The sequence below is a fragment of the Bos indicus genome, chromosome 29 (genome assembly GCF_029378745.1).
Source record: "Bos indicus isolate NIAB-ARS_2022 breed Sahiwal x Tharparkar chromosome 29, NIAB-ARS_B.indTharparkar_mat_pri_1.0, whole genome shotgun sequence".
Lineage (NCBI taxonomy): Eukaryota > Metazoa > Chordata > Mammalia > Artiodactyla > Bovidae > Bos > Bos indicus.
The window spans coordinates 50,701,073-50,727,125 of record NC_091788.1 but is presented as its reverse complement, the minus strand read 5'-3'; the positions used below and the strand labels follow the sequence as shown (position 1 = coordinate 50,727,125).

The 26,053-nt window shown below is 64.1% G+C and overlaps 2 protein-coding genes across 2 annotated transcripts in view; both read left to right on the top strand.

Moving 5' to 3' along the window:
- The window catches only part of LOC139180732 (mucin-5B-like), a 32,334-nt gene extending 14,665 nt beyond the window's left edge, over positions 1 to 17,669 (top strand). The window contains exons 26-31 of the mRNA XM_070783133.1: positions 145 to 301; positions 592 to 720; positions 908 to 1,055; positions 1,144 to 1,187; positions 1,263 to 1,460; positions 1,690 to 17,669. Coding sequence (XP_070639234.1) covers positions 145 to 301; positions 592 to 720; positions 908 to 1,055; positions 1,144 to 1,187; positions 1,263 to 1,460; positions 1,690 to 17,573 — 16,560 coding nt within the window. The 3' untranslated portion in view covers positions 17,574 to 17,669. The remainder of the gene's footprint in view (positions 1 to 144; positions 302 to 591; positions 721 to 907; positions 1,056 to 1,143; positions 1,188 to 1,262; positions 1,461 to 1,689) is intronic.
- LOC139180689 (mucin-5B-like) lies at positions 17,656 to 25,519 on the top strand (the record flags this gene model as incomplete). Its single annotated transcript, XM_070782814.1, has 18 exons — positions 17,656 to 17,859; positions 18,124 to 18,295; positions 19,036 to 19,283; positions 19,619 to 19,805; positions 20,023 to 20,251; positions 20,342 to 20,523; positions 20,594 to 20,663; positions 20,891 to 20,991; positions 21,270 to 21,301; positions 21,559 to 21,739; positions 22,102 to 22,206; positions 22,287 to 22,324; positions 22,696 to 22,812; positions 23,167 to 23,253; positions 23,370 to 23,492; positions 23,690 to 23,735; positions 23,888 to 23,996; positions 24,711 to 25,519. Coding segments are annotated over 18 exons (2,454 nt in total), but the record flags the coding sequence as incomplete, so codon positions are not given.
- Between the last annotated feature and the right edge of the window lie 534 nt (positions 25,520 to 26,053).

Sequence of the window (26,053 nt, the reverse complement as noted above, 5' to 3'; positions counted from 1 at the left end):
GGGAAGGGTGGCGGGGTGAGGCCAGAGAGGCAACAGGAGGCCCGAGGCGGCTGCTCAGACGGCAGTGCAGCTTGCTCGTGGGCAGCCGGCCGTCCAGGGGCTGCGGTTGGCGCCTCTCGCTGAGCAGCCCCCGCCCTGCCCCAGGTCGACCCCACCAGGTACTACGAGGCCTGCGTGAGCGACGCCTGCGCCTGCGACTCAGGGGGCGACTGCGAGTGTTTCTGCACGGCCGTGGCCGCCTACGCCCAGGCCTGCCACGAAGCGGGCGTGTGCGTGTCCTGGCGGACCCCGGACGTCTGCCGTGAGTTGGGCTGTCCCTGGGGGTGAGAGGAGGTGCAGCTGCAGCCGCTCGGGGGCCTGGCGGGCATGTGTGCACACACAAGGACATGCGTGTACTACATGTGTGTGTGCGTGCTCTTGTGTGTAAAAACCAGACAGACACATTGCCCCCAAAGGGGAAGGCTCCCTGGGGGCCAGTTTTGAGGGCAGGGATGAGAAGGAAGCCTGGAACCCAGTGGGTGCAGCCTGAGATGCCTCCTTTGTGGGAGGGTGAGCTGGCAGGCACCTGCAACCTCTCTCCCCCTCGCTCAGCTCTGTTCTGCGACTACTACAACCCACACGGGCAGTGCGAGTGGCACTACCAGCCCTGCGGCGCGCCCTGTCTGAAGACCTGCCGGAACCCCAGTGGGCTTTGCCTGATGGACCTGCCAGGCCTGGAAGGTGAGGACAGGCTTCTATGGGGAGGCCACACCTCGTCACCCCAGGACAGCACACAGGCGAGGGGGCCAGGGGCTCCTGCCGCCCCATGTCCGCCCCTGGGACAGGGAGGCAGAGACGGCGGTGCAGCAACCGCACACGACGCCTGGCTCGAGACGTGAGTCTTCTCCCCGCCCTGTGTCCACCCCAGGCTGCTACCCGAAGTGCCCGTCCAGCAAGCCATTCTTCAACGAGGACCAGATGGAGTGTGTGGCCCAGTGCAGTGGCTGCTACGACGGAGATGGGAACTACTACGATGCTGGCACGAGGGTTCCCAGCACGGAGAACTGTCAGAGCTGGTGAGCCAGTGCGGGTGCTGGGCGGGGCCAGGTGGGCACACTGAGGCCTGTGCCCTGCTGGCTTAGCTCTTCTCTCTCCCTCCCCCAGTGACTGCACCTCCAGCGGCCTCCAGTGCACTCACAGCCCCGAGGGTAAGGGGGACCCGGTTGGTTTGGGGGCCTAGGAGCTGGGGGCTCAGACTGAGCCCTGTACTTGTCCGTCTTTAGCCTGTACGTGCACCTACGAGGGCAGGACCTATGCCTATGGGGATGTCATCTACAACACGACCGATGGGCTGGGCGCCTGCCTGATCGCCATCTGCAGAGACAATGGGACCATCGTCCGGAGGGCCGTGGAGTGCCCCGGAACCCTGTTTAAAACGCCCTTCACCTTCACCAGCACCGCAGCTCCGCCCTCCACCACGGGTGAGCCTGGCGGGCACACCACTGGCTCTGCCTTACCGCTGGGGCCCTGGGCCCTGCCAGCGGTCTGGGTTCTGAGGGAGGGCCCAGGAAGCCCCTGGCACAGGTGTCCTGGGTGCAAAGGATGGTCCGGGGCCACCCTGGGGCCAGGGGACATGAGTCACCCCTCCTCTGGGTGTGGCTGGCAAGGATGCAGAGGAGGCTGATGGGGACCCCTGCCCTCTGCCCACAGGCTTGGTCCCCACCCCGTCCACTGTGTGTGTGCGGAAGGTCTGCCACTGGTCCGACTGGTATGACGGAGGCCATCCAGAGCCAGGCATGAGCGGGGGAGATTTTGAAACATTCGAGAACCTGAGGCAGAGGGGCTACCAGGTCTGCCTGGCCCCCGTGGACATTGAGTGCCAGGCGCAGCTACTCCCAGGCATACCCCTGGAGACGCTGGGCCAGAAGGTGGAGTGCAGCCGGGACAAGGGCTTGACTTGCTTCAACAGTGAGCAGAGCCCCCCACTCTGTCTCAACTACAAGCTGAGGGTCCTCTGCTGCGACTATGTGCCCTGTGGCACCAGCCAGCCTCCATCCTCCCAGACCACGCCCACCACAGGAACCACCCACCCAACCACGGCAGTGACCACCTCGCAGTCCCCATCCACCAAGCTGACCACAAACACGACCCCAGAGGGCAGCAGCTCTGTGTTCCCGGCCACCACCACCTGTGAGCCTCACTGTCACTGGACAGAGTGGTTCGACGTGGACTACCCCAAGTACGAGGAGGGCGGCGGGGACTTCGAGACCTATGAGAAGATCAGGGGTGTGGGTGGGGCCGTGTGCAAGCAGCCCCAGGAGATAGAGTGTGAGGCTGAGAACTACCCTGGCCTGACACCGGGGCAGGTGGGCCAGCAGGTGCACTGCGACGTCCGCTTCGGCCTGGTCTGCAGGAACGACGAGCAACTGGGCCTGTTCAAGATGTGCTACAACTACAGGATGCGTGTGCTGTGCTGTGAGTACAACCACTGCACGCTGCCCACGGCCACCACGTCCCCCACGGCCACGGCCACCGCCTCCACAGCCACTGCTGGCACTGCTACCACTGCTGCAGTGCCCACGACCACCACTGCTACAGTGCCCACGGCCACCACCTCCACAGCCACTATTACAGTGCCCGCAGCCACCACTTCCACAGCCACTGCCACAGTGCCCACAGCCACCACAGCTGCAGTGCCCACGGCCACTGCCTCCACAGCCACTGCTGCCACTGCTACCACTGCCACAGTGCCCATGACCACCTCCTCCATAGCCACTGCCACCACTGCCACTGCCCGCACTCCTACAGTGCCCACGGCCACCACCACTGTTACAGTGCCCACGGCCACCACAGTGACAGTGCCCTCGGCCACCACCTCTACTGCCACCATCTCTACAGCTGCCACCTCCAATGCCACAGCTCCCACTGCCGCGGTTGTCACTGCTACAGTGCCCACTGCGGCCATCTCCACTGGCACAGTCCCCACTGCCTCTGCTGCCTCCAGCACCACCTCCACTGCTGTGCCAACACCCACACAGACCAGAACACAGACGGGGAGCACAGTGGTTACCGGGTCCCCTGCCAGCAGTGCCACACCAGTGCCTGCCCTTTCCACGCGACTCACGACCCGAGTGACAGCCTTGAGTCCAGGCCAGACAGGCACACACCCCACATCTCCGCCAGGATCCACAGGGTCCACCTCCCCGGGGACAGCCACGTCGGTCCTCCCGACTCGGAAAACCTCCCAGGGGCCCACCTCGGTGTCGGCAACGACTCAAACCTCCACAGCTCGGCCGCCAACAGAAACAGCACTGAGTACAACACGCACCCCATCCACCCAGCACCCCGAGACCAGCACCCCAGCCCCCACTACGGCCACCACTGGGGCCACCACCAGCCAGGGCACGACCAGCTGTCAACCCAGGTGCAAGTGGACAGAGTGGTTTGACGTGGACTACCCCAAGTATGAGGAGGGTGGTGGAGACTTTGAGACCTATGAGAAGATCAGGGGTGCGGGTGGGGCCGTGTGCAAGCAGCCCCAGGAGATAGAGTGTGAGGCTGAGAACTACCCTGGCCTGACACCGGAGCAGGTGGGCCAGCGAGTGCACTGTGACATCCGCTTGGGCCTGGTCTGCAGGAACGACGAGCAACTGGGCCTGTTCAAGATGTGCTACAACTACAGGATGCGTGTGCTGTGCTGTGAGTACAACCACTGCACGCTGCCCACGGCCACCACATCCCCCACGGCCACGGCCACCGCCTCCACAGCCACTGCTGGCACAGCTACAGTGCCCACGGCCACCACGGCCACCACCACCACAGCTACAGTGCCCACAGCAACCACGGCCACAGTGCCCACGGCCACCACCTCCACAGCCACTACTACAGTGCCGATAGCCACCACCACCACTGCCACAGTGCCCACTGAGAATGCCACCACTGTGACAGTGTCCATTGCCACCCCCTCCACAGCCCCTGGCACCACTACCACCGCCCCCACTGCTACAGTGCCCACGGCAACCACCACCACTGCCACAGTGCCCACAGCTACTACTGCCACAGTGCCCACCGCCACGGCCACGAGTGCTACAGTGCCCAGTGCCACCACTGCCACAGTGCCCACAACCACCGCCTCCATAGCCACTGCCACCACTGTCACTGCCCCCACATCTACAGTGCCCACAGCAACCACCTCCACAGCCACTGCTGTTACTGCTACAACTGCCACCGTGCCCACGGCCACCACTGCAACAGTACCCACGGCCACCACAGCTACAGTGTCCATGGCTACCACCACCACCACAGCCACAGTACGCACGCCCACCACTGCCACAGTGACCATGGCCACTGCCACCACAGCTACAGTGCCCATGGCCACCATCTCTACAGCCACTGCCACAGTGCCCATGGCCACCACCGCCATTGCCACCATCTCTACAGCTGCCACCTCCAATGCCACAGCTCCCACTGCCACGGTTGTCACTGCTACAGTGCCCACTGCCGCCATCTCCACTGGCACAGTCCCCACTGCCTCTGCTGCCTCCAGCACCACCTCCACTGCTGTGCCAACACCCACACAGACCAGAACACAGACAGGGAGCACAGTGGTTACCGGGTCCCCTGCCAGCAGTGCCACACCAGTGCCTGCCCTTTCCACGCGAGTCACGACCCGAGTGACGGCCTTGAGTCCAGGCCACACAGGCACACACCCCACATCTCCGCCAGGATCCACAGGGTCCACCTCCCCGGGGACAGCCACGTCGGTCCTCCCGACTCGGAAAACCTCCCAGGGGCCCACCTCGGTGTCGGCAACGACTCAAACGTCCACAGCTCGGCCGCCGACAGAAACAGCAGTGAGCACAACACGCACCCCATCCACCCAGCACCCCGAGACCAGCACCCCAGCCCCCGCTACGGCCACCACTGGGGCCACCACCAGCCAGGGCACGACCAGCTGTCAACCCAGGTGCAAGTGGACAGAGTGGTTTGACGTGGACTTCCCCAAGTACGAGGAGGGCGGAGGAGACTTCGAGACCTATGAGAAGATCAGGGGTGCGGGTGGGGCCGTGTGCAAGCAGCCTCAAGAGATAGAGTGTGAGGCTGAGAACTACCCTGGACTGACACCGGAGCAGGTGGGCCAGCGAGTGCACTGTGACATCCGCTTGGGCCTGGTCTGCAGGAACGACGAGCAACTGGGCCTGTTCAAGATGTGCTACAACTACAGGATGCGTGTGCTGTGCTGTGAGTACAACCACTGCACGCTGCCCACGGCCACCACATCCCCCACGGCCACGGCCACCGCCTCCACAGCCACTGCTGCCACAGCTACAGTGCCCACGGCCACCACGGCCACCACCACCACAGCTACAGTGCCCACGGCCACCACTGCCACAGTGCCCACGGCCACCCCAGCCACCACCACCTCAGCTACAGTGCCCACAGCAACCACTGCCACCATAGCTACAGTGCCCATGGCCACCACAGCTACAATGCCCACAGCCACCACTGCCACAGTGCCCACGGCCACCACAGTCACCACCACCACAGCTACAGTGCCCACAGCCACCACTGCTACAGTGCCCACAGCCACCACCACCACAGCTACAGTGCCCACGGCCACCACTGCCACAGTGCCCACGGCCACCTCCTCCACATCCACTACTACAGTTCCCATGGCCACCACTTACACAGCCACTGCTGGCACTGCTACCACTGCTGAAGTGCCCATGGCCACCACCACCACAGCTATAGTGCCCACGGCCACCACTGCCGCAGTGCCCACGGCTACCACCACCACTGCCACAGTGCGCACAGCTGCCACCAGCACAGCTACAGTGCCCACAGCCACCACAGCTACAGTGCCCACAGCCACCACAGCCACCACCAGCACAGCTACAGTGCCCACAGCCACCACTGCTACAGTGCCCACAGCCACCACTGCTACAGTGCCCACAGCCACCACCACCACAGCTACAGTGCCCACAGCAACCACGGCTACAGTGCCCACAGCAACCACGGCTACAGTGCCCACGGCCACCTCCTCCACAGCCACTGCTGCCACTGCTACCACTGCTGAAGTGCCCATGGCCACCACCACCACAGCTATAGTGCCCACGGCCACCACTGCCACAGTGCCCACAGCCACCACCACCATAGCTACAGTGCCCACAGCCACCACAGCCACCACCAGCACAGCTACAGTGCCCACAGCCACCACTGCTACAGTGCCCACAGCCACCACAGCGTCAGTGCCCATGGCCACCACAGCAACAGTGCCCTCGGCCACCACCTCTACTGCCACCATCTCTACAGCTGCCACCTCCAATGCCACAGCCCCCACTGCCACGGTTGTCACTGCTACAGTGCCCACTGCGGCCATCTCCACTGGCACAGTCCCCACTGCCTCTGCTGCCTCCAGCACCACCTCCACTGCTGTGCCAACACCCACACAGACCAGAACACAGACGGGGAGCACAGTGGTTACCGGGTCCCCTGCCAGCAGTGCCACACCAGTGCCTGCCCTTTCCACGCGACTCACGACCCGAGTGACGGCCTCAAGTTCAGGCCACACAGGCACACACCCCACATCTCCGCCAGGATCCACAGGGTCCACCTCCCCGGGGACAGCCATGTCGGTCCTCCCGACTCAGAAAACCTCCCAGGGGCCCACCTCGGTGTCGGCAACGACTCAAACCTCCACAGCTAGGCCGCCAACAGAAACAGCACTGAGTACAACACGCACCCCATCCACCCAGCACCCCGAGACCAGCACCCCAGCCCCCACTACGGCCACCACTGGGGCCACCACCAGCCAGGGCACGACCAGCTGTCAACCCAAGTGCAAGTGGACAGAGTGGTTTGACGTGGACTACCCCAAGTATGAGGAGGGTGGTGGAGACTTCGAGACCTATGAGAAGATCAGGGGTGCGGGTGGGGCCGTGTGCAAGCAGCCTCAAGAGATAGAGTGTGAGGCTGAGAACTACCCTGGCCTGACACCGGAGCAGGTGGGCCAGCGAGTGCACTGTGACATCCGCTTGGGCCTGGTCTGCAGGAACGACGAGCAACTGGGCCTGTTCAAGATGTGCTACAACTACAGGATGCGTGTGCTGTGCTGTGAGTACAACCACTGCACGCTGCCCACGGCCACCACATCCCCCACGGCCACGGCCACCGCCTCCACAGCCACTGCTGCCACAGCTACAGTGCCCACGGCCACCCCAGCCACCACCACCTCAGCTACAGTGCCCACAGCAACCACTGCCACCATAGCTACAGTGCCCACGGCCACTACAACTACAGTGCCCATGGCCACCACAGCTACAGTGCCCACAGCCACCACTGCCACAGTGCCCACGGCCACCACCACCACAGCTACAGTGCCCACGGCCACCACTGCCACAGTGCCCACGGCCACCACAGCCACCACCACCACAGCTACAGTGCCCACAGCAACCACTGCCACCACAGCTACAGTGCCCACAGCCACCACTGCCACAGTGCCCACGGCCACCACCACCACAGCTACAGTGCCCACAGCAACCATGGCTACAGTGCCCACGGCCACTGCCACCACAGCTACAGTGCCCACGGCCACCACAGCCACCACCACCACAGCTACAGTGCCCACAGCAACCACGGCTACAGTGCCCACGGCCACCTCCTCCACATCCACTACTACAGTTCCCATGGCCACCACTTACACAGCCACTGCTGGCACTGCTACCACTGCTGAAGTGCCCATGGCCACCACCACCACAGCTATAGTGCCCACGGCCACCACTGCCGCAGTGCCCACGGCTACCACCACCACTGCCACAGTGCGCACAGCTGCCACCAGCACAGCTACAGTGCCCACAGCCACCACAGCTACAGTGCCCACGGCCACCACGGCCACCACCACCACAGCTACAGTGCCCACAGCAACCACGGCTACAGTGCCCACGGCCACCACAGCGTCAGTGCCCATGGTCACCACAGCAACAGTGCCCTCGGCCACCACCTCTACTGCCACCATCTCTATAGCTGCCACCTCCAATGCCACAGCTCCCACTGCTGCGGTTGTCACTGCTACAGTGCCCACTGCCGCCATCTCCACTGGCACAGTCCCCACTGCCTCTGCTGCCTCCAGCACCACCTCCACTGCTGTGCCAACACCCACACAGACCAGAACACAGACGGGGAGCACAGTGGTTACCGGGTCCCCTGCCAGCAGTGCCACACCAGTGCCTGCCCTTTCCACGCGACTCACGACCCGAGTGACGGCCTCAAGTTCAGGCCACACAGGCACACACCCCACATCTCTGCCAGGATCCACAGGGTCCACCTCCCCGGGGACAGCCACGTCGGTCCTCCTGACTCAGAAAACCTCCCAGGGGCCCACCTCGGTGTCGGCAACGACTCAAACGTCCACAGCTCGGCTGCCAACAGAAATAGCACTGAGCACAACATACACCCGATCCACCCAGCACCCCGAGACCAGCACCCCAGGCCCCACTACGGCCACCACTGGGGCCACCACCAGCCAGGGCACGACCAGCTGTCAACCCAAGTGCAAGTGGACAGAGTGGTTTGATGTGGACTTCCCCACCTCAGGGGTTATGGGTGGAGACATAGAGACCTACGACAATATCCGAGCTGCAGGTGGCAAAATGTGCCAGGACCCAGAGAAGATTGAATGCCGGGCAGAGAACTACCCTGAAGTCAGCATCGACCAGATCGGGCAGGTGCTCAACTGCAGCCTGGAAACAGGGTTGGTGTGCAGGAACGAGGACCAGAGAGGGCCTTTCACCATGTGCTTCAACTACAACATCCGTGTTTACTGCTGTGATGATGTCCGACACTGCCCCACCACAGCCACCCCAGGCCTCCGGTCCACTTCCCTGCCCCCTGGCAGCTCCACAGCAACAGGGCCATGGCCCCCAACCTCCACCACGACCTGGCCCCCATTCTCTTCCTCCAAGGTCCTGCCCATGACCCCGAAGCCAACTTTGACTGGTCCCCCCTCCACAGTCACTGTGGTGACTTCCCACATTCTTGAGTCCACCTCTGTGACCAACCTGCCCCCCAGCCCAGTGATGCCCACTACCAGGGCCACCACCCACACCCAATTCCTGCCACCCACAACCTCCAAGGGCATGACACAAATCACAGAGCTCCCCACCAGGCCCTCTGAGACCACGACCAGACCCCCAGTCACCACACTCAGCACAGGCCAGGTTACCTCCCACACAGGGGTGGGCACCAGCACCTCCCTATCCCCTCCGGGGCCTGAGCCCAGCACCTCCTCACTGGGCACTACCCTGGGCCCCACCACCACCACCACCTCTATGGCCACTTTGTCCTCCCCAAAGACCCACACCTCTGGGACCACCTTGGTCCCCACGTCCCCAGGGACTGAGTCCACCACCTGTGAACGTCGGTGTGCCTGGACAGACTGGATGGACAAGAGCTACCCAATGCCAGGGGCTTATGGGGGGGACTATGAGACCTATGCTAACATCCAGGCAGCCGGTGGGGCTATCTGTGAGCAGCCTCTGAAGCTGGAGTGTCGGGCTGAGGAGCTGCCGGACATCCCCCTGCCGGACCTGGGCCAGGTAGTACTGTGCCAGCTAGAGGTGGGCCTGGTGTGCCGGAACCAGGACCAGAGTGGCCAGATGTGCTTGAACTACCAGATCCGCTTGCTCTGCTGTGACAAGAGCTACTGCCCCAGCACGGCCATCACCACCTCCACCCCCACCAGTGAGACAGGACTGTCCTCCACAGTGACCACAGGGAGGGTCTCCATCCCCACGAGTGTGACAGGACCTTCCTCCACGGTGACCACTGAGAGGGTTTCCACCCCGATGAGTTTGCCAGGACCCTCCTCCATGGTGACCTCAGGGGTGGTCTCCACAACCACAAGTGTGACGGGACCCTCCTCCAAGGCGACCACGAAGAGGGTCTCCACCCGCACCAGTGTGACTGGGCCCTCCTCCATGGTGACCACCAAGAGGACCTCCACTTCCACCAGTGTGACAGGACCCTCCTCCACAGCAACCACAGAGAGGGTCTCCACCCCCACGAGTGTGCCAGGACCCACCTCCACGGTGACCACCGAGAGGGTGTCCACCCCAACAAGTGTGCCAGGACCCTCCTCCACGGTGACCACCGAGAGGGTGTCCACCCCCACGAGTGTGCCAGGACCCTCCTCCACAGTGATCACTGAGAGGGTCTCCACCGCCACCAGTGTGACGGGTCCCTCCTCCATAGCGACCACCGAGAGGGTCTACACCCCAACAAGCGTGCCAGGATCCTCCTCCAGAGTGACCTCAGCAGCAGTCTCCACCTCCACCAGTGTGACAGGACCCTCCTCCATGGTGACCACTGAGAGGACCTCCACCCCCACCAGTGTGACAGGACCTTCCTCCACAGCGACCACTGAGAAGGTCTCCAGCCCCACGAGTGTGACTGGACCCTCTTCCACAGCGACCACTGAGAGGACCTCCACCCCCACCAGTGTGACAGGACCTTCCTCCACAGCGACCACTGAGAAGGTCTCCACCCCCACGAGTGTGACTGGACCCTCTTCCACAGCGACCACTGAGAGGACCTCCACCCCCACGAGTGTGACAGGACCTTCCTCCACAGTGACCACAGAGGGGGTCTCCACCCCCACGAGTGTGACTGGACCCTCTTCCACAGCGACCACTGAGAGGACCTCCACCCCCACCAGTGTGACAGGTCCGTCCTCCACAGCAACCACGGAGAGGGTCTCTACCCCCACGAGTGTGACAGGACCCTCCTCCACAGTGACCACGGAGAGGACATCCACCCCCACCAGTGTGACAGGACCTTCCTCCACAGCGACCACCGAGAGGACCTCCACCCCCACGAGTGTGACTGGACCCTCCTCCACAGCGACCACTGAGAGGGTCTCCACCCCCACCAGTGTGCCAGGATCCTCCTCTACCGTGACCACGGAGAGAACCTCCACCCACACCAGTGTCACAGGACCATCTTCCACGGTGACCATGGAGAGGACCTCCACCCCCACCAGTGTGACAGGTCCCTCCTCCACAGCGACCACGGAGAAGGTCTCCACCCCCACCAGTGTGACAGGACTCTCCTCCACAGTGACTACAGAGGGGGTCTCCACCCCCACGAGTGTGATTAGACCCTCTTCCACAGCGACCACTGAGAGGACCTCCACCCCCACGAGTGTGACAGGACCTTCCTCCACAGTGACCACAGAGGGGGTCTCCACCCCCACGAGTGTGACTGGACCCTCTTCCACAGCGACCACTGAGAGGACCTCCACCCCCACCAGTGTGACAGGACCTTCCTCCACAGCGACCACTGAGAGGGTCTCCACCCCCACGAGTGTGACTGGACCCTCTTCCACAGCGACCACTGAGAGGACCTCCACCCCCACGAGTGTGACAGGACCTTCCTCCACAGTGACCACAGAGGGGGTCTCCACCCCCACGAGTGTGACAGGACCCTCTTCCACAGCGACCACTGAGAGGACCTCCACCCCCACCAGTGTGACTGGGCCCTCCTCCATGGTGACCACCAAGAGGACCTCCACTTCCACCAGTGTGACAGGACCCTCCTCCACAGCAATCACAGAGAGGGTCTCCACCCCCACGAGTGTGCCAGGACCCACCTCCACGGTGACCACCGAGAGGGTGTCCACGCCAACAAGTGTGCCAGGACCCTCCTCCACGGTGACCACCGAGAGGGTGTCCACCCCCACGAGTGTGCCAGGACCCTCCTCCACAGTGATCACTGAGAGGGTATCCACCGCCACCAGTGTGACGGGTCCCTCCTCCATAGCGACCACCGAGAGGGTCTACACCCCAACAAGCGTGCCAGGATCCTCCTCCAGAGTGACCTCAGCAGCAGTCTCCACCTCCACCAGTGTGACAGGACCTTCCTCCATGGTGACCACTGAGAGGACCTCCACCCCCACGAGTGTGACAGGACCTTCCTCCACAGTGACCATAGAAGGGGTCTCCACCCCCACGAGTGTAACTGGACCCTCTTCCACAGAGACCACTGAGAGGACCTCCACCCCCACCAGTGTGACAGGACCTTCCTCCACAGCGACCACTGAGAAGGTCTCCAGCCCCACGAGTGTGACTGGACCCTCTTCCACAGCGACCACTGAGAGGACCTCCACCCCCACCAGTGTGACAGGACCTTCCTCCACAGCGACCACTGAGAAGGTCTCCACCCCCACGAGTGTGACTGGACCCTCTTCCACAGCGACCACTGAGAGGACCTCCACCCCCACCAGTGTGACAGGACCTTCCTCCACAGTGACCACAGAGGGGGTCTCCACCCCCACGAGTGTGACTGGACCCTCTTCCACAGCGACCACTGAGAGGACCTCCACCCCCACCAGTGTGACAGGTCCGTCCTCCACAGCAACCACGGAGAGGGTCTCTACCCCCACGAGTGTGACAGGACCCTCCTCCACAGTGACCACGGAGAGGACATCCACCCCCACCAGTGTGACAGGACCTTCCTCCACAGCGACCACCGAGAGGACCTCCACCCCCACGAGTGTGACTGGACCCTCCTCCACAGCGACCACTGAGAGGGTCTCCACCCCCACCAGTGTGCCAGGATCCTCCTCTACCGTGACCACGGAGAGAACCTCCACCCACACCAGTGTCACAGGACCATCTTCCACGGTGACCATGGAGAGGACCTCCACCCCCACCAGTGTGACAGGTCCCTCCTCCACAGCGACCACGGAGAAGGTCTCCACCCCCACCAGTGTGACAGGACTCTCCTCCACAGTGACTACAGAGGGGGTCTCCACCCCCACGAGTGTGACTAGACCCTCTTCCACAGCGACCACTGAGAGGACCTCCACCCCCACGAGTGTGACAGGACCTTCCTCCACAGTGACCACAGAGGGGGTCTCCACCCCCACGAGTGTGACTGGACCCTCTTCCACAGCGACCACTGAGAGGACCTCCACCCCCACCAGTGTGACAGGACCTTCCTCCACAGCGACCACTGAGAGGGTCTCCACCCCCACGAGTGTGACTGGACCCTCTTCCACAGCGACCACTGAGAGGACCTCTACCCCCACGAGTGTGACAGGACCTTCCTCCACAGTGACCACAGAGGGGGTCTCCACCCCCACGAGTGTGACAGGACCCTCTTACACAGCGACCACTGAGAGGACCTCCACCCCCACCAGTGTGACAGGTCCGTCCTCCACAGTGATCACTGAGAGGGTCTCCACCGCCACCAGTGTGACGGGTCCCTCCTCCATAGCGACCACCGAGAGGGTCTACACCCCAACAAGCGTGCCAGGATCCTCCTCCAGAGTGACCTCAGCAGCAGTCTCCACCTCCACCAGTGTGACAGGACCCTCCTCCATGGTGACCACTGAGAGGACCTCCACCCCCACCAGTGTGACAGGACCTTCCTCCACAGTGACCATAGAGGGGGTCTCCACCCCCACGAGTGTGACTGGACCCTCTTCCACAGTGACCACTGAGAGGACCTCCACCCCCACCAGTGTGACAGGACCTTCCTCCACAGCGACCACTGAGAAGGTCTCCAGCCCCACGAGTGTGACTGGACCCTCTTCCACAGCGACCACTGAGAGGACCTCCACCCCCACCAGTGTGACAGGACCTTCCTCCACAGCGACCACTGAGAAGGTCTCCACCCCCACCAGTGTGACTGGACCCTCTTCCACAGCGACCACTGAGAGGACCTCCACCCCCACCAGTGTGACAGGACCTTCCTCCACAGTGACCACAGAGGGGGTCTCCACCCCCACGAGTGTGACTGGACCCTCTTCCACAGCGACCACTGAGAGGACCTCCACCCCCACCAGTGTGACAGGTCCGTCCTCCACAGCAACCACGGAGAGGGTCTCTACCCCCACGAGTGTGACAGGACCCTCCTCCACAGTGACCACGGAGAGGACATCCACCCCCACCAGTGTGACAGGACCTTCCTCCACAGCGACCACCGAGAGGACCTCCACCCCCACGAGTGTGACTGGACCCTCCTCCACAGCGACCACTGAGAGGGTCTCCACCCCCACCAGTGTGCCAGGATCCTCCTCTACCGTGACCACGGAGAGAACCTCCACCCACACCAGTGTCACAGGACCATCTTCCACGGTGACCATGGAGAGGACCTCCACCCCCACCAGTGTGACAGGTCCCTCCTCCACAGCGACCACGGAGAAGGTCTCCACCCCCACCAGTGTGACAGGACCTTCCTCCACAGTGACCACAGAGGGGGTCTCCACCCCCACGAGTGTGACTGGACCCTCTTCCACAGCGACCACTGAGAGGACCTCCACCCCCACCAGTGTGACAGGATCTTCCTCCACAGCGACCACTGAGAGGGTCTCCACCCCCACAAGTGTGATGGGACCCTCCTCCACGGTGACCACCGAGAGGGTCTCCACCCCAACAAGTGTGCCAGGACCCTCCGCCACGGTGACCACCGAGAGGGTGTCCACCCCCACGAGTGTGCCAGGACCCTCCTCCCCAGTGATCACTGAGAGGGTCTCCACCCCCACCAGTGTGACGGGTCCCTCCTCCATAGCGACCACCGAGAGGGTCTACACCCCAACAAGCGTGCCAGGATCCTCCTCCAGAGTGACCTCAGCAGCAGTCTCCACCTCCACCAGTGTGACAGGACCCTCCTCCATGGTGACCACTGAGAGGACCTCCACCCCCACGAGTGTGACAGGACCTTCCTCCACAGTGACCACAGAGGGGGTCTCCACCCCCACGAGTGTGACTGGACCCTCTTCCACAGCGACCACTGAGAGGACCTCCACCCCCACCAGTGTGACAGGACCTTCCTCCACAGCGACCACTGAGAGGGTCTCCACCCCCATGAGTGTGACTGGACCCTCTTCCACAGCGACCACTGAGAGGACCTCCACCCCCACGAGTGTGACAGGACCTTCCTCCACAGTGACCACAGAGGGGGTCTCCACCCCCACGAGTGTGACTGGACCCTCTTCCACAGCGACCACTGAGAGGACCTCCACCCCCACCAGTGTGACAGGTCCGTCCTCCACAGCAACCACGGAGAGGGTCTCTACCCCCACGAGTGTGACAGGACCCTCCTCCACAGTGACCACGGAGAGGACATCCACCCCCACCAGTGTGACAGGACCTTCCTCCACAGCGACCACCGAGAGGACCTCCACCCCCACAAGTGTGACTGGACCCTCCTCCACAGCGACCACTGAGAGGGTCTCCACCCCCACCAGTGTGCCAGGATCCTCCTCTACCGTGACCACGGAGAGAACCTCCACCCACACCAGTGTCACAGGACCATCTTCCACGGTGACCATGGAGAGGACCTCCACCCCCACCAGTGTGACAGGTCCCTCCTCCACAGCGACGACGGAGAAGGTCTCCACCCCCACCAGTGTGACAGGACCTTCCTCCACAGTGACCACAGAGGGGGTCTCCACCCCCACGAGTGTGACTGGACCCTCTTCCACAGCGACCACTGAGAGGACCTCCACCCCCACCAGTGTGACAGGACCTTCCTCCACAGTGACCACAGAGGGGGTCTCCACCCCCACGAGTGTGACTGGACCCTCTTCCACAGCGACCACTGAGAGGACCTCCACCCCCACGAGTGTGACAGGACCTTCCTCCACAGTGACCACAGAGGGGGTCTCCACCCCCACGAGTGTGACTGGACCCTCTTCCACAGCGACCACTGAGAGGACCTCCACCCCCACGAGTGTGACAGGACCTTCCTCCACAGTGACCACAGAGGGGGTCTCCACCCCCACGAGTGTGACTGGACCCTCTTCCACAGCGACCACTGAGAGGGTCTCCACCCCCACGAGTGTGACAGGACCTTCCTCCACAGTGACCACAGAGGGGGTCTCCACCCCCACGAGTGTGACTGGACCCTCTTCCACAGCGACCACTGAGAGGGTCTCCACTCCCACCAGTGTGCCAGGATCCTCCTTTACCGCAACCACGGAGAGAACCTCCACCCACACCAGTGTCACAGGACCCTCTTCCACGGTGACCATGGAGAAGGTCTCCACCCCCACCAGTGTGACAGGACCTTCCTCCACAGTGACCACAGAGGGTGTCTCCACCCCCACGAGTGTGACTGGACCCTCTTCCACAGCGACCACTGAGAGGACCTCCACCCCCACCAGTGTGACAGGACCTTCCTCCACAGTGACCACAGAGGGTGTCTCCACCCCCACGAGTGTGACTGGACCCTCTTCCACAGCGACCACTGAGAGGACCTCCACCCCCACGAGTGTGACTGGACCCTCCTCCACAGTGACCACGGAGAGGACATCCACCCCCACCAGTGTGACAGGACCTTCCTCCACAGCGACCACCGAGAGGACCTCCACCCCCACGAGTGTGACTGGACCCTCCTCCACAGCGACCACTGAGAGGGTCTCCACCCCCACCAGTGTGCCAGGATCCTCCTCTACCGTGACCACGGAGAGAACCTCCACCCACACCAGTGTCACAGGACCATCTTCCACGGTGACCATGGAGAGGACCTCCACCCCCACCAGTGTGACAGGTCCCTCCTCCACAGCGACCACGGAGAAGGTCTCCACCCCCACCAGTGTGACTGGACCCTCTTCCACAGCGACCACTGAGAGGACCTCCACCCCCACCAGTGTGACAGGACCTTCCTTCACAGTGACCACAGAGGGGGTCTCCACCCCCACGAGTGTGACTGGACCCTCTTCCACAGGGACCACTGAGAGGACCTCCACCCCCACCAGTGTGACAGGACCTTCCTCCACAGTGACCACAGAGGGTGTCTCCACCCCCACGAGTGTGACTGGACCCTCTTCCACAGCGACCACTGAGAGGACCTTCACCCCCAGCAGTGTGACAGGACCTTCCTCCACAGTGACCACAGAGGGGGTCTCCACCCCCACGAGTGTGACTGGACCATCCTCCACAGCGACCATGGAGAAGGTCTCCACCCCCACCAGTGTGACAGGACTCTCCTCCACAGTGACTACAGAGGGGGTCTCCACCCCCACGAGTGTGACTGGACCCTCCTCCACAGCGACCATGGAGAAGGTCTCCACCCCCACCAGTGTGACAGGACCTTCCTCCACAGTGACCACAGAGGGGTTCTCCACCCCCACGAGTGTGACTGGACCCTCTTCCACAGCGACCACTGAGAGGACCTTCACCCCCACCAGTGTGACAGGACCTTCCTCCACAGCGACCACAGAGGGGGTCTCCACCCCCACAAGTGTGACTGGACCCTCCTCCATGGCGACCACCGAGAGGACCTCCACCCCCACGAGTGTGACTGGACCCTCCTCCATGGCGACCACCGAGAGGGTGTCCATCTCTAGTCCCTCTGCCTTCCCGAGGTCCTCACCCATGACCACCAAGCCAGACTTGTCCAGTTACTCACCCACAGGTCACCTGTTGACCTCTCCCATATCGACTACTCCTGGGTCTCCACCCACTACTCCCTCCTGGTCCTCAGAGACCTCCGGCAGCCTGATGCCCTCCATTGTTCCCACAACCTCGCCTGGCCCCACCACACCCTGCCTTTGCCACGCCTTTGGGAAGTTCTTCCTACCAGGCACGTGAAGTATCACCCCTCCTGCAGAATCCTCCCTGGCATTTGGCTGCCTTGGTTGTGTCCTCATGCCCTTGGCCCTGCCCTGGCTGACCTGTTGTCTCTGACCTTGTAGGGGACATTGTCTACAACAAGACAGATGGGGCGGGCTGCCCCTTCTTAGCCATCTGCAACCAGCGCTGTGACCTTGACCGCTTCCAGGGCGCCTGCACCACCTCCTCACCCCCAGGGACCTCAGCCTCTGTGCCCCCAGCCACTCCACTTAGCGACTGTGATCGTACAATCCCTCCTCGAAAGGTGTGCCTTCCACCTCCACCATGACCTTCCAGGCCCTTCTGTGTGCATGGGGCCCGGGGCATCCATCAAGGTTGATGGCACACCCCCAGCCCTCAGTGGCCACTCCACGGGTTGCTCTGGCTGGAGGAAAGCACGCAGGGTCCAAGCCCAGCCAGGAGGCAGCGGCCGCCCTGCCCCAGGCAGGGGGTGGTTCCTGTGGCTGAGGTGGGGGCGGTGGGAAGGGGTCCTGCCATCCCACCCTGTGGGTGCTGTGCTGTCTCACAGGTGAACGAGTCCTGGTTCCTGGAGGACTGCACGGTGGCCCGCTGTGAAGGTGACAACCGTGTCACCCTGCTGGGGCCCCGGCCGATGAGCAGCATCACGTGCGTGAATGGGCATCTGCCCGTGAAGGTGCAGAACCAGAGCCATCGCTGTGACTACCACTATGAGTGCGAGTGTGAGCGCCGCCCTTGGTTCCGGGTCGGGGGAGGGCTGGTGGGGTTTGAGACGTGCACACGCCCCCCATGCCCTGGGCCTGGGGTCGCTGGGCCCATCCCCATCAGGCTTGACGGTCTGAAGGGAACCTGGGGGTTTCTGAGAGCAGGGAGAGTAGGGGTGAAGCTGAGGAGCTCTGAGGGGGTCGCCTCCTGAGGGTCCTGAGCAGCTTTCATGGCAGAACGGCATGCGGGAGGAAGTGGGTGGTCTTACAGGCCTCGGGCTCCTGGGGCGGCCGAAACAAATGACCCCCAGCCAGGCATCTTAAAACAGCATGGTCCTGGAGGCCAGAAGACAGAGATCAAGGAGTCAGAGGGACCGAGCTATCCCCAAAGCTTTGAAAGACGGGGGTCCTGCCTGGCCCTCCAGACTTGGGGCCCCGGGTGCGCCTGGGCTGTGGCCCCACCTCTACCCAGTCATCACGCAGCTTCTTCCCTCTTAGAAGGCCCTTGTCATTGGATGGAGGGCTCCCCTGGTCATCCAGGATGACCTCCCCCCATGAACCTTCACTTACAGCTGCAGAGACCCTCCTTCCCCCAAAGGAGGTCACATCCACAGGCTCTGGGTGGGCACATCTGGGGGGCTCCCCCATCCAACTGGGTCCACTTGTGTCCCGAAGGAGGGACGGAGGCCCCCGGGGCTGAGCGACCCCCAAAGTAGTAGCTCCGGGTGGCACTGGGTAAGACCTGTCCATGCCTGCAGGTGTCTGCAGCGGCTGGGGGGACACCCACTACGAAACCTTTGATGGCACCTCCTACTCCTTCTGGGACAACTGCACCTATGTCCTCATGCGCGAGATCCAGCCACGCCATGGCAACCTCCGCATCCTGCTGCACAACCGCTTCTGTGAGGCCACCGCCCACTGCCCCCGTGCCCTAAGCATCCACTACCAGTCCGTGGACATCGTCCTCTCCACCACCAGCAGCGCTGCTGGGCAGGAGGAAAGCCTGGTGAGTGCGGGCGGCAGAGCAGCGGTGGCCGGTCCCGGCCTGGTTTAGGGGGACCCTGGTGCACAGAGATCACGTTGTCCCCCTGCCAGAGAGCCTCAGGGGCCTTGGGGAAGACAGAGGGCACACCAGGACCTGGGGTCCCGAGTGTGGTGACTCCAGAGAGGGCAGGGAAGGAGCACGGGGGTGCCCGAGGCCAAGAGCCCCTGGGACCCAACACACTGACCGTGACCCCAGCCTGAGGTGGGTGTCTGCTCTTTGGGGCACGGGTGCCCAGGAGGGGGCCCAGCACCTGGGAGCACAGCCCAGGTGTCATGGTCCCCCGGTCACACCCCCAGATCCTGCTGGACCAAACTCGGATGAGGCAGAGCTTCAGCAAGAACGGCGTGATCGTGACCCTGACCGGGGCCACCGGGATGCGCGTCGATATTCCCGCCGTCGGTGTCGGCATCACCTTCAACGGGCGGGTCTTCCAGGCCCGGCTCTCCTACAGCCGTTTCAGTCACAACACCGAGGGCCAGTGCGGTGAGCGGGGCTGCAGGACGCCTGCAGGGGTGGCGAGGGGCCGGCACCACCGCAACGGGCGCACCCCCCCCGGGGACCCCAGACGCACAGTCGGCCCCTGCACCTGCCCCAGGCGGGAGGCCCTCTTTGATAGCTGAGCAGTTGCTGGGGAGGTTGGGAGACGAAGGGGGACGGCGACGACGGTCCAGTGTGTCCCCCTGAACCCCGCCCTCCCCAGGCACCTGCACCAACAACCGCCGGGATGAATGTCGCCGGCCAGACGGCACCACGGCCCGCACCTGCCGGGACATGGCCCGGTCCTGGCTGGTCTCCAACAGCAGCGTGGAGGGCTGCGGGGTGCCCACCGGCCTGCCCCCAACCACCAGCCCCCTCTTGCCGGAAACCAGCACGCCCGCCATCCACCCGTCGTGCCCCCCAGAGCCCCTCTGCGAGCTGATGCTGAGCTCGTGAGTTCTCCACCTGGGTTGGGTGGTGGTGGTGGGGCGCCATCACCCTGAGGGGCCTCCGCTGCAGCCTCTGATGGGCCCTGCCTGCAGGGTCTTCGCCGGGTGCCACAGCCTCATCCCACCTGGCCCGTACTTCAACGCCTGTGTCAGTGACAGCTGCTGGCCCGGCCGTGGCCGCAAGGTGCTCTGCCAGAGCCTGGAGGCCTACGCAGAACTCTGCCGCTCCCGGGGCGTCTGCCCTGACTGGCGCAATGCCACTCACGGGCTGTGCGGTGAGTCGGGCGTGGCCGCTGGGGGCCCTGGCCTCCTCGGCCTGCCTGACACCTGTCTGTGTGCCCCCAGACCTCACCTGCCCGTCCGCCAAGGTGTACAAGTCTTGTGGCCCTGTGCAGCCGGAGTCCTGCGACTCCAGGTGAGCCCAGCTGACAGGGAGAGCATGGTGGGGACAGCGGGCCTCCCAGGCTGGCCTGGAGGACCTGGTGGGGAGCCAGGAGGAGACCCACGAGGCTCCAGGACCCCGACCCCAAATCTCGGGGGTGCCCTTCCCCCACCCGACCTCCGACCCCGGACCCGAGGTTGCCCCTGGGCCTGCACCCTGCCCACTGCCCTCCCCCTCAGTCTGCCTTTGTCGCCTTGCAGGAGCCAGAGCCCGCTGAGCGTTGGGCTGGCAGAGGGCTGCTTCTGTCCCGACGGCCACATCCTCTTCAATTCTCACAGGGACATCTGTGTGCCCGAGTGCCGTAAGCACCCTGCGCCAGGCCCACCCAGCCCCAGAGAGCGGAAGGGGCCCCGGGGCGGGCAAACCCCGGCTGGGGCCAGTCCTGCCCAGTCCTGCCAGCAGCGCAGCATGGCCTGGAGCCTTTCTGAGTCCCCTCCTAAGTGATCCCCCTCAAGCTCTCCAGGGGCTTCTGCCCCAAGCAGGGAGAAGAGGCCTCCATTGGGGGAGGGGTGGCCAGGCCGGCTGGGCCCCGACCCCAGTGCTCCCACTAACCCCCTTCTCCCCATTCTTGCCTCGCAGCCTGTGTGGGACCGGATGGGCTTCCCAAATTCGTGAGTGCTCCACCTTCAGCAACCTGACTCCTCGCTTGAGCGGAAGGAGGGCAGGGGTCCCCCTCCCAGGGCCCCGGCTCTGCCCGGGGTCGGGCGGTGGGGCGGGTGTGGGTATGGCACACCCAGGTGTGAGCCATGTCAGCCTCAAGGCTGCTCCCGGGACAGGGAGGCCGGGGCCCGACCTGCTGCTGGACGCGACCCCAGAGGCCAGGGCACCACCCAGGAGCCCTGGGGGACCCTGACCTGGTCTGTTGCAGCCTGGAGAGCGGTGGGTCAGCAACTGCCAGGACTGCGTGTGTGACAAGGGCACTGTGTCAGTGCAGTGCACGCCCGTGGAGTGCCTGGCCCCAGACCAGCCACAGCAATGTGGCCGGGCCGGCTTTGTGGCCGTGAGCAGGCCTCTGGCGGACAACCCATGCTGCATGGAGAATCTGTGTGGTGAGGCCTGCACCCCAGTGGGCAGTGGGTGGCACAGTGTCTGGCTCCGGCCACCTGGCCGGCAGGGCAGGAGCGCCTCGGGGTCCCGTGGCCGGGCTGAGGCTGGACCCGAGGTGGGGCCTCTCAGTTCTTCGCTTCTCCACCTAAAATGAAGCTGGTGGCCTCTGGCGTCCCTGGTGCCAGGCAGGGTCTTGGGGAAGACCAGGGAGGTGACACAGCGTGGCCCAGAAGGGCCACAGAGAGCCACTGACTCCTGTGGAAAGGACTTCTCTGGTCCAGCGTGGGGCAGTGTTACCCTGGGAACCACAGTAGCGGGAGGAGGGGGGCAGGGGCACCCAGGCAGCTCCCTGACTCTCCCGCAGTCTGCAATGCAAGCACGTGCCCCCAGAGCCCCCCTGCATGTCGGCTGGGAGAGAAGCTGGTCCGCACCCAGGTGGAGGATGACTGTTGCCCCACCTTCAGCTGCGGTGAGTCTCCGGGCTCGGGGGACGGTGGGGCTGGGGCTGGGTGCCTCCTGGCAGGTGCTCAGCAACCCCTTTCCTTCCAGAGCCTCTGCTGTGCACCTTCAATGGCACGTTCTATGGGGTAAGGGCTCCGTGTCCAGGCAGTCGGGAAAGGGCAGGGGGTGGGCTCCAGACTCGGCACGTCCTCTGAGGACCCCTGTGCCCCTCTTGCCATGACAGCGGATGGGTCGAGGCTCCAGGCCCTTCAGAGGCAGCTGCTGTTGAGAGCCACGGGGAGCTTAGCTTCAGGCTCTCCCAGCAAGAGTTTCAGGGCAGGACTGCCCCTCCCACCGGCCTGGGGTCCCGGCTGCCCCAGTCTGCACTCATCCAGGGTCATGTCTCTGATCCTGTGTGAAAAGGAAGGAGACCGCTCTGTGGGTCTCACGGGCACAGGGAGGGGGCCTGGCCCTGGTGCCCCCTCAGGGTCACCTCCCCTCACCCTGTCCACTGCAGGTTGGTGCGACCATCCCAGGGGTTACTCCGTGCCACACGTGCACCTGTTTGTCCATGGACAGTGAGGACCCGACTGTGCGGTGTGAGGAGGAGGCCTGTAATACCACCTGCCTCCAGGTGAGGCCAGGCTAGGCCCCTGGGGAGGCCCATCACCGGACCCTGGGCCCCCGGGAGGGCCTCCAGCTCAGCCTTCATGGAGGTTTTTCCGTCCCAAAAGGAGGGAGTGAAGCAGGAGGGTGGGGTATGGGGCTGTGGGCTGGAGGCGGACCTGTAGGCTGCTGGGATAGGGTTCTGGAGGGCCGAAGTGGAGAAGGTGCTGGGAGCAGGGCTGAAGCTAAGAGAGGACCCGGGGGCTGGGCAGGGGCATGCCTCACAGAGGAAAGGGGGTTCCAAGGAGGCTAGCCCTGGGCCCCAGGGTGGGTGGGAGAGCAGGAGGGCTAGGTGTGGGACGTGACCACCCCTCTGCCCCAGGGCTTTGAGTACTCCACGGTGGCCGGGCAGTGCTGTGGGGAGTGCGTGCAGACCGCCTGCCTCGCACCGGACGGTCAGCTGGTCCAGGTAAGGGGACACTCAGTCTCGACCCTTGCCCTGCAGAGACCCTCCTGACCAGCTCCTCTTCATCCACCAGGTAATCCCCAGCCCGGCCCCCAACCATTTTCCCCCTTTCATTCCAGCTCAACGAGACCTGGGTCAACAGCCTCGTGGACAACTGCACGGAGTACCACTGCCAGGCCAGGGACGGACCCCCTATGCTGACCCCAATGCCTGTGGTCTGCCCTGACGTGTCCACCTGCAAGGTGTGTGTCTGGCACAGAAGCCCCGCCCACATCACACCTACCCATTCCATCACCAGAGGCCCCGCCTACCCACAAAGGAGCCCCGCCCACACCACAGCCCACACCCACTCATTCCCAGAGTCCATCCCCAGTAGGCCCCGCCCACCCACCACGAAGCCCCGCCCACTCAAGCCCCGCCTCTGCCCCTCCCCCTGCAGGGCATCCTCAAGAAAATCGGCTGCTGCTACTATTGTGTGCAAACGGGTAAGTCAAGGCTCCCCTTCCTGCCTCTCAGCGCTGTCAGCTCCGCCCACTGACTCCTCCCGAAGTTGCCCTCCCCAGCCAGAACCCCCACCCTGAGCGGGAGGTTACGTGGGTCCTTGGAGACCTGCCCCCACTGCCTTTCCTCTGCGCAGACGCCTGCCAGGTCCACACCAACATGACGGTCCTGCGACACCGGGGCTGCGTCACCCAGGCCGCCGTCAAGGTCTCTTTCTGCGAGGGCTCTTGCCCAAAAGTGTCCCGGTGAGCCGCCCGTGCCCTCCACCCCCGCCCCAGACACATGCGTGGTCACCAACCGGTGCCCCACGTGACCCTGTCTTTAGAGGGACCCCCTGCGCTGGGGCTGAGGCCGGAGGGCCCAGCTTGCTACAGGGAAGAGGGAAGGGCCCCCCAGCAGGGCTGCAGAAACCCTGAGCCTCCCCAACCCCCTGGGGGCAGGCCTGGGGCAGCTGGGAGGGGCCACGGGGGTCAGAGCACCAGGGCTACCAGTGGAAGGTCTGCCCGCGTTGGGGCCAGGCAGAATAAGCACCTTCCCTGAGCCGGACTGTCAGGGCAGAGCTGGTGGCAGAGTCCACCCCCCAGAAACCCAGGCCACGGCCAGCTGTGAGCCCTGGCAGAAGAGGCAGGAGGAAGGGTCTGGACCTGGCTGGCCGGCCCAGGGCAGGTTCCCAGAGGAGAGGTCTGCCACGGTCGGCAAGTTTGAGGAGCTGGTTTGGGAAAGAGCAGGGCCTGGCTGGGGAAAGCTGGGGTTCTCAGCGACCCAGAGCGCTGTCCAGGCCAGTACCAGCAGCGCTGTGCACTCAGGGAGCCAGCCACTGTCTCCGGACCCCCAAGAGACTAGGAGCCGGGTGATCCGGGCAAGAGGGGAGGTCCTGAGGTTGTGCGTCTGCAGGTACTCCATGGAGGAAGCCGGGTGATCCGGGCAAGAGGGGGGGTCCTGAGGTTGTGCGTCTGCAGGTACTCCATGGAGGCACAGGCCAGGCAGTGCAGCTGTTCCTGCTGCCAGGAGACCAGGACCCACCAGGAGGTGGTGACCATGCAGTGCCCCGATGGGACGGCCTTCCAGCACACCTACACCCACGTGGACGAGTGCAGCTGCGTCCCAGCCTGCGCATCCTCGCCCCAGACTCTCGAGGATAGCTCATCCACCTTCCCAGTCTTGGGGTTCACCACTGTCTGACGTTCTGCACCCCCAGGCACCCCCCCCCACCATGGAAACCACGAGTGCCCAGGCATGCCTTCCATGGGTACCACTGCCCCCGCCCTCTTTGCACTTGGCCTGGTGAAACCTGGGCCCTACAGGGTGACAGCACAGTGGGGGTCGGCTTGAGGAGGACCCGAGGTCCTGCCCTCAGAGCCCCTCGCGCCTGTTTGGCCACCTCCCTGGCCATCAGGGTCAGATGACCGTCATCTGAAACATGGGCACACCCAGGCTCGACCCTCGCCGGTGTCAGGAGGCGGCGACGCTGTGCAAAAAACCGTACCCCACTGCGCTCGGGTCCCACCGCGGCCTCTGTGCTCCTCGAAGCCCCCAGGGCACAGACCCCCACTGGCTACCTCCTGCAGCGAACCACAGACTGAGGCCGGGGCAGGCAAGGCCGGCTGCCTCCAGGGAGCTGCGTCAGGCAGGCTGGCTGCCTGCCGGTGTCTGGACCCTGGGCTGAGGCTACAAGGGCCAAGGGGCAGGCCAGGGACGGGGTGGCCCCCACGGCACGCCCTGTGCTCACGCAGCCCCAGTCTTGCAAATAAAGGCCGAGCATCACACACGCTTCCTGGTCCTGGTGTCTCTTCCCATCAGCTGCATCCCTGGGCTCCCCTGCCGTCCGGGGGGCTGGGCTGTCCCTGAACCCCACGCCTCAGGCTTTTGCTGGAACCTCCAGGAAGGGTGGGCAGAGCAGGTGGCAAGGACGCCCCCAGGGTCCATCTCAGGCTTTGGGAGTATCAGGCGGAGTCGGGGTGGCCCGAGGGCTCGGAAACACTATCACCGTGATTGCGAACATGAAGGGTTTAGAAGGAAGTTGTTCACAGGCGCAAAGACCAGATGAGCCTCTGGGGGGTCAGTGTGTCCACGCAGGAAACCCTCCCCATGCTGTCCGCACCTCCTGCAGGCGCTTGTCACGGGCCAGCCTGCCCCGTCTCTGACCCTCATGTCTCCTCTCCACCGAGGGCAGGGGTTGCTGCCTTTCTTTTCCGCTGTTTCATCCTGAGTGGAGAAAGTGGTCTGCACCGGGTGGGGCAGGACGAGCTGGGTGCGAGGAGCGGGTGGCAGGCCTGGCCTGACCTACCCGCATGGCACGGGC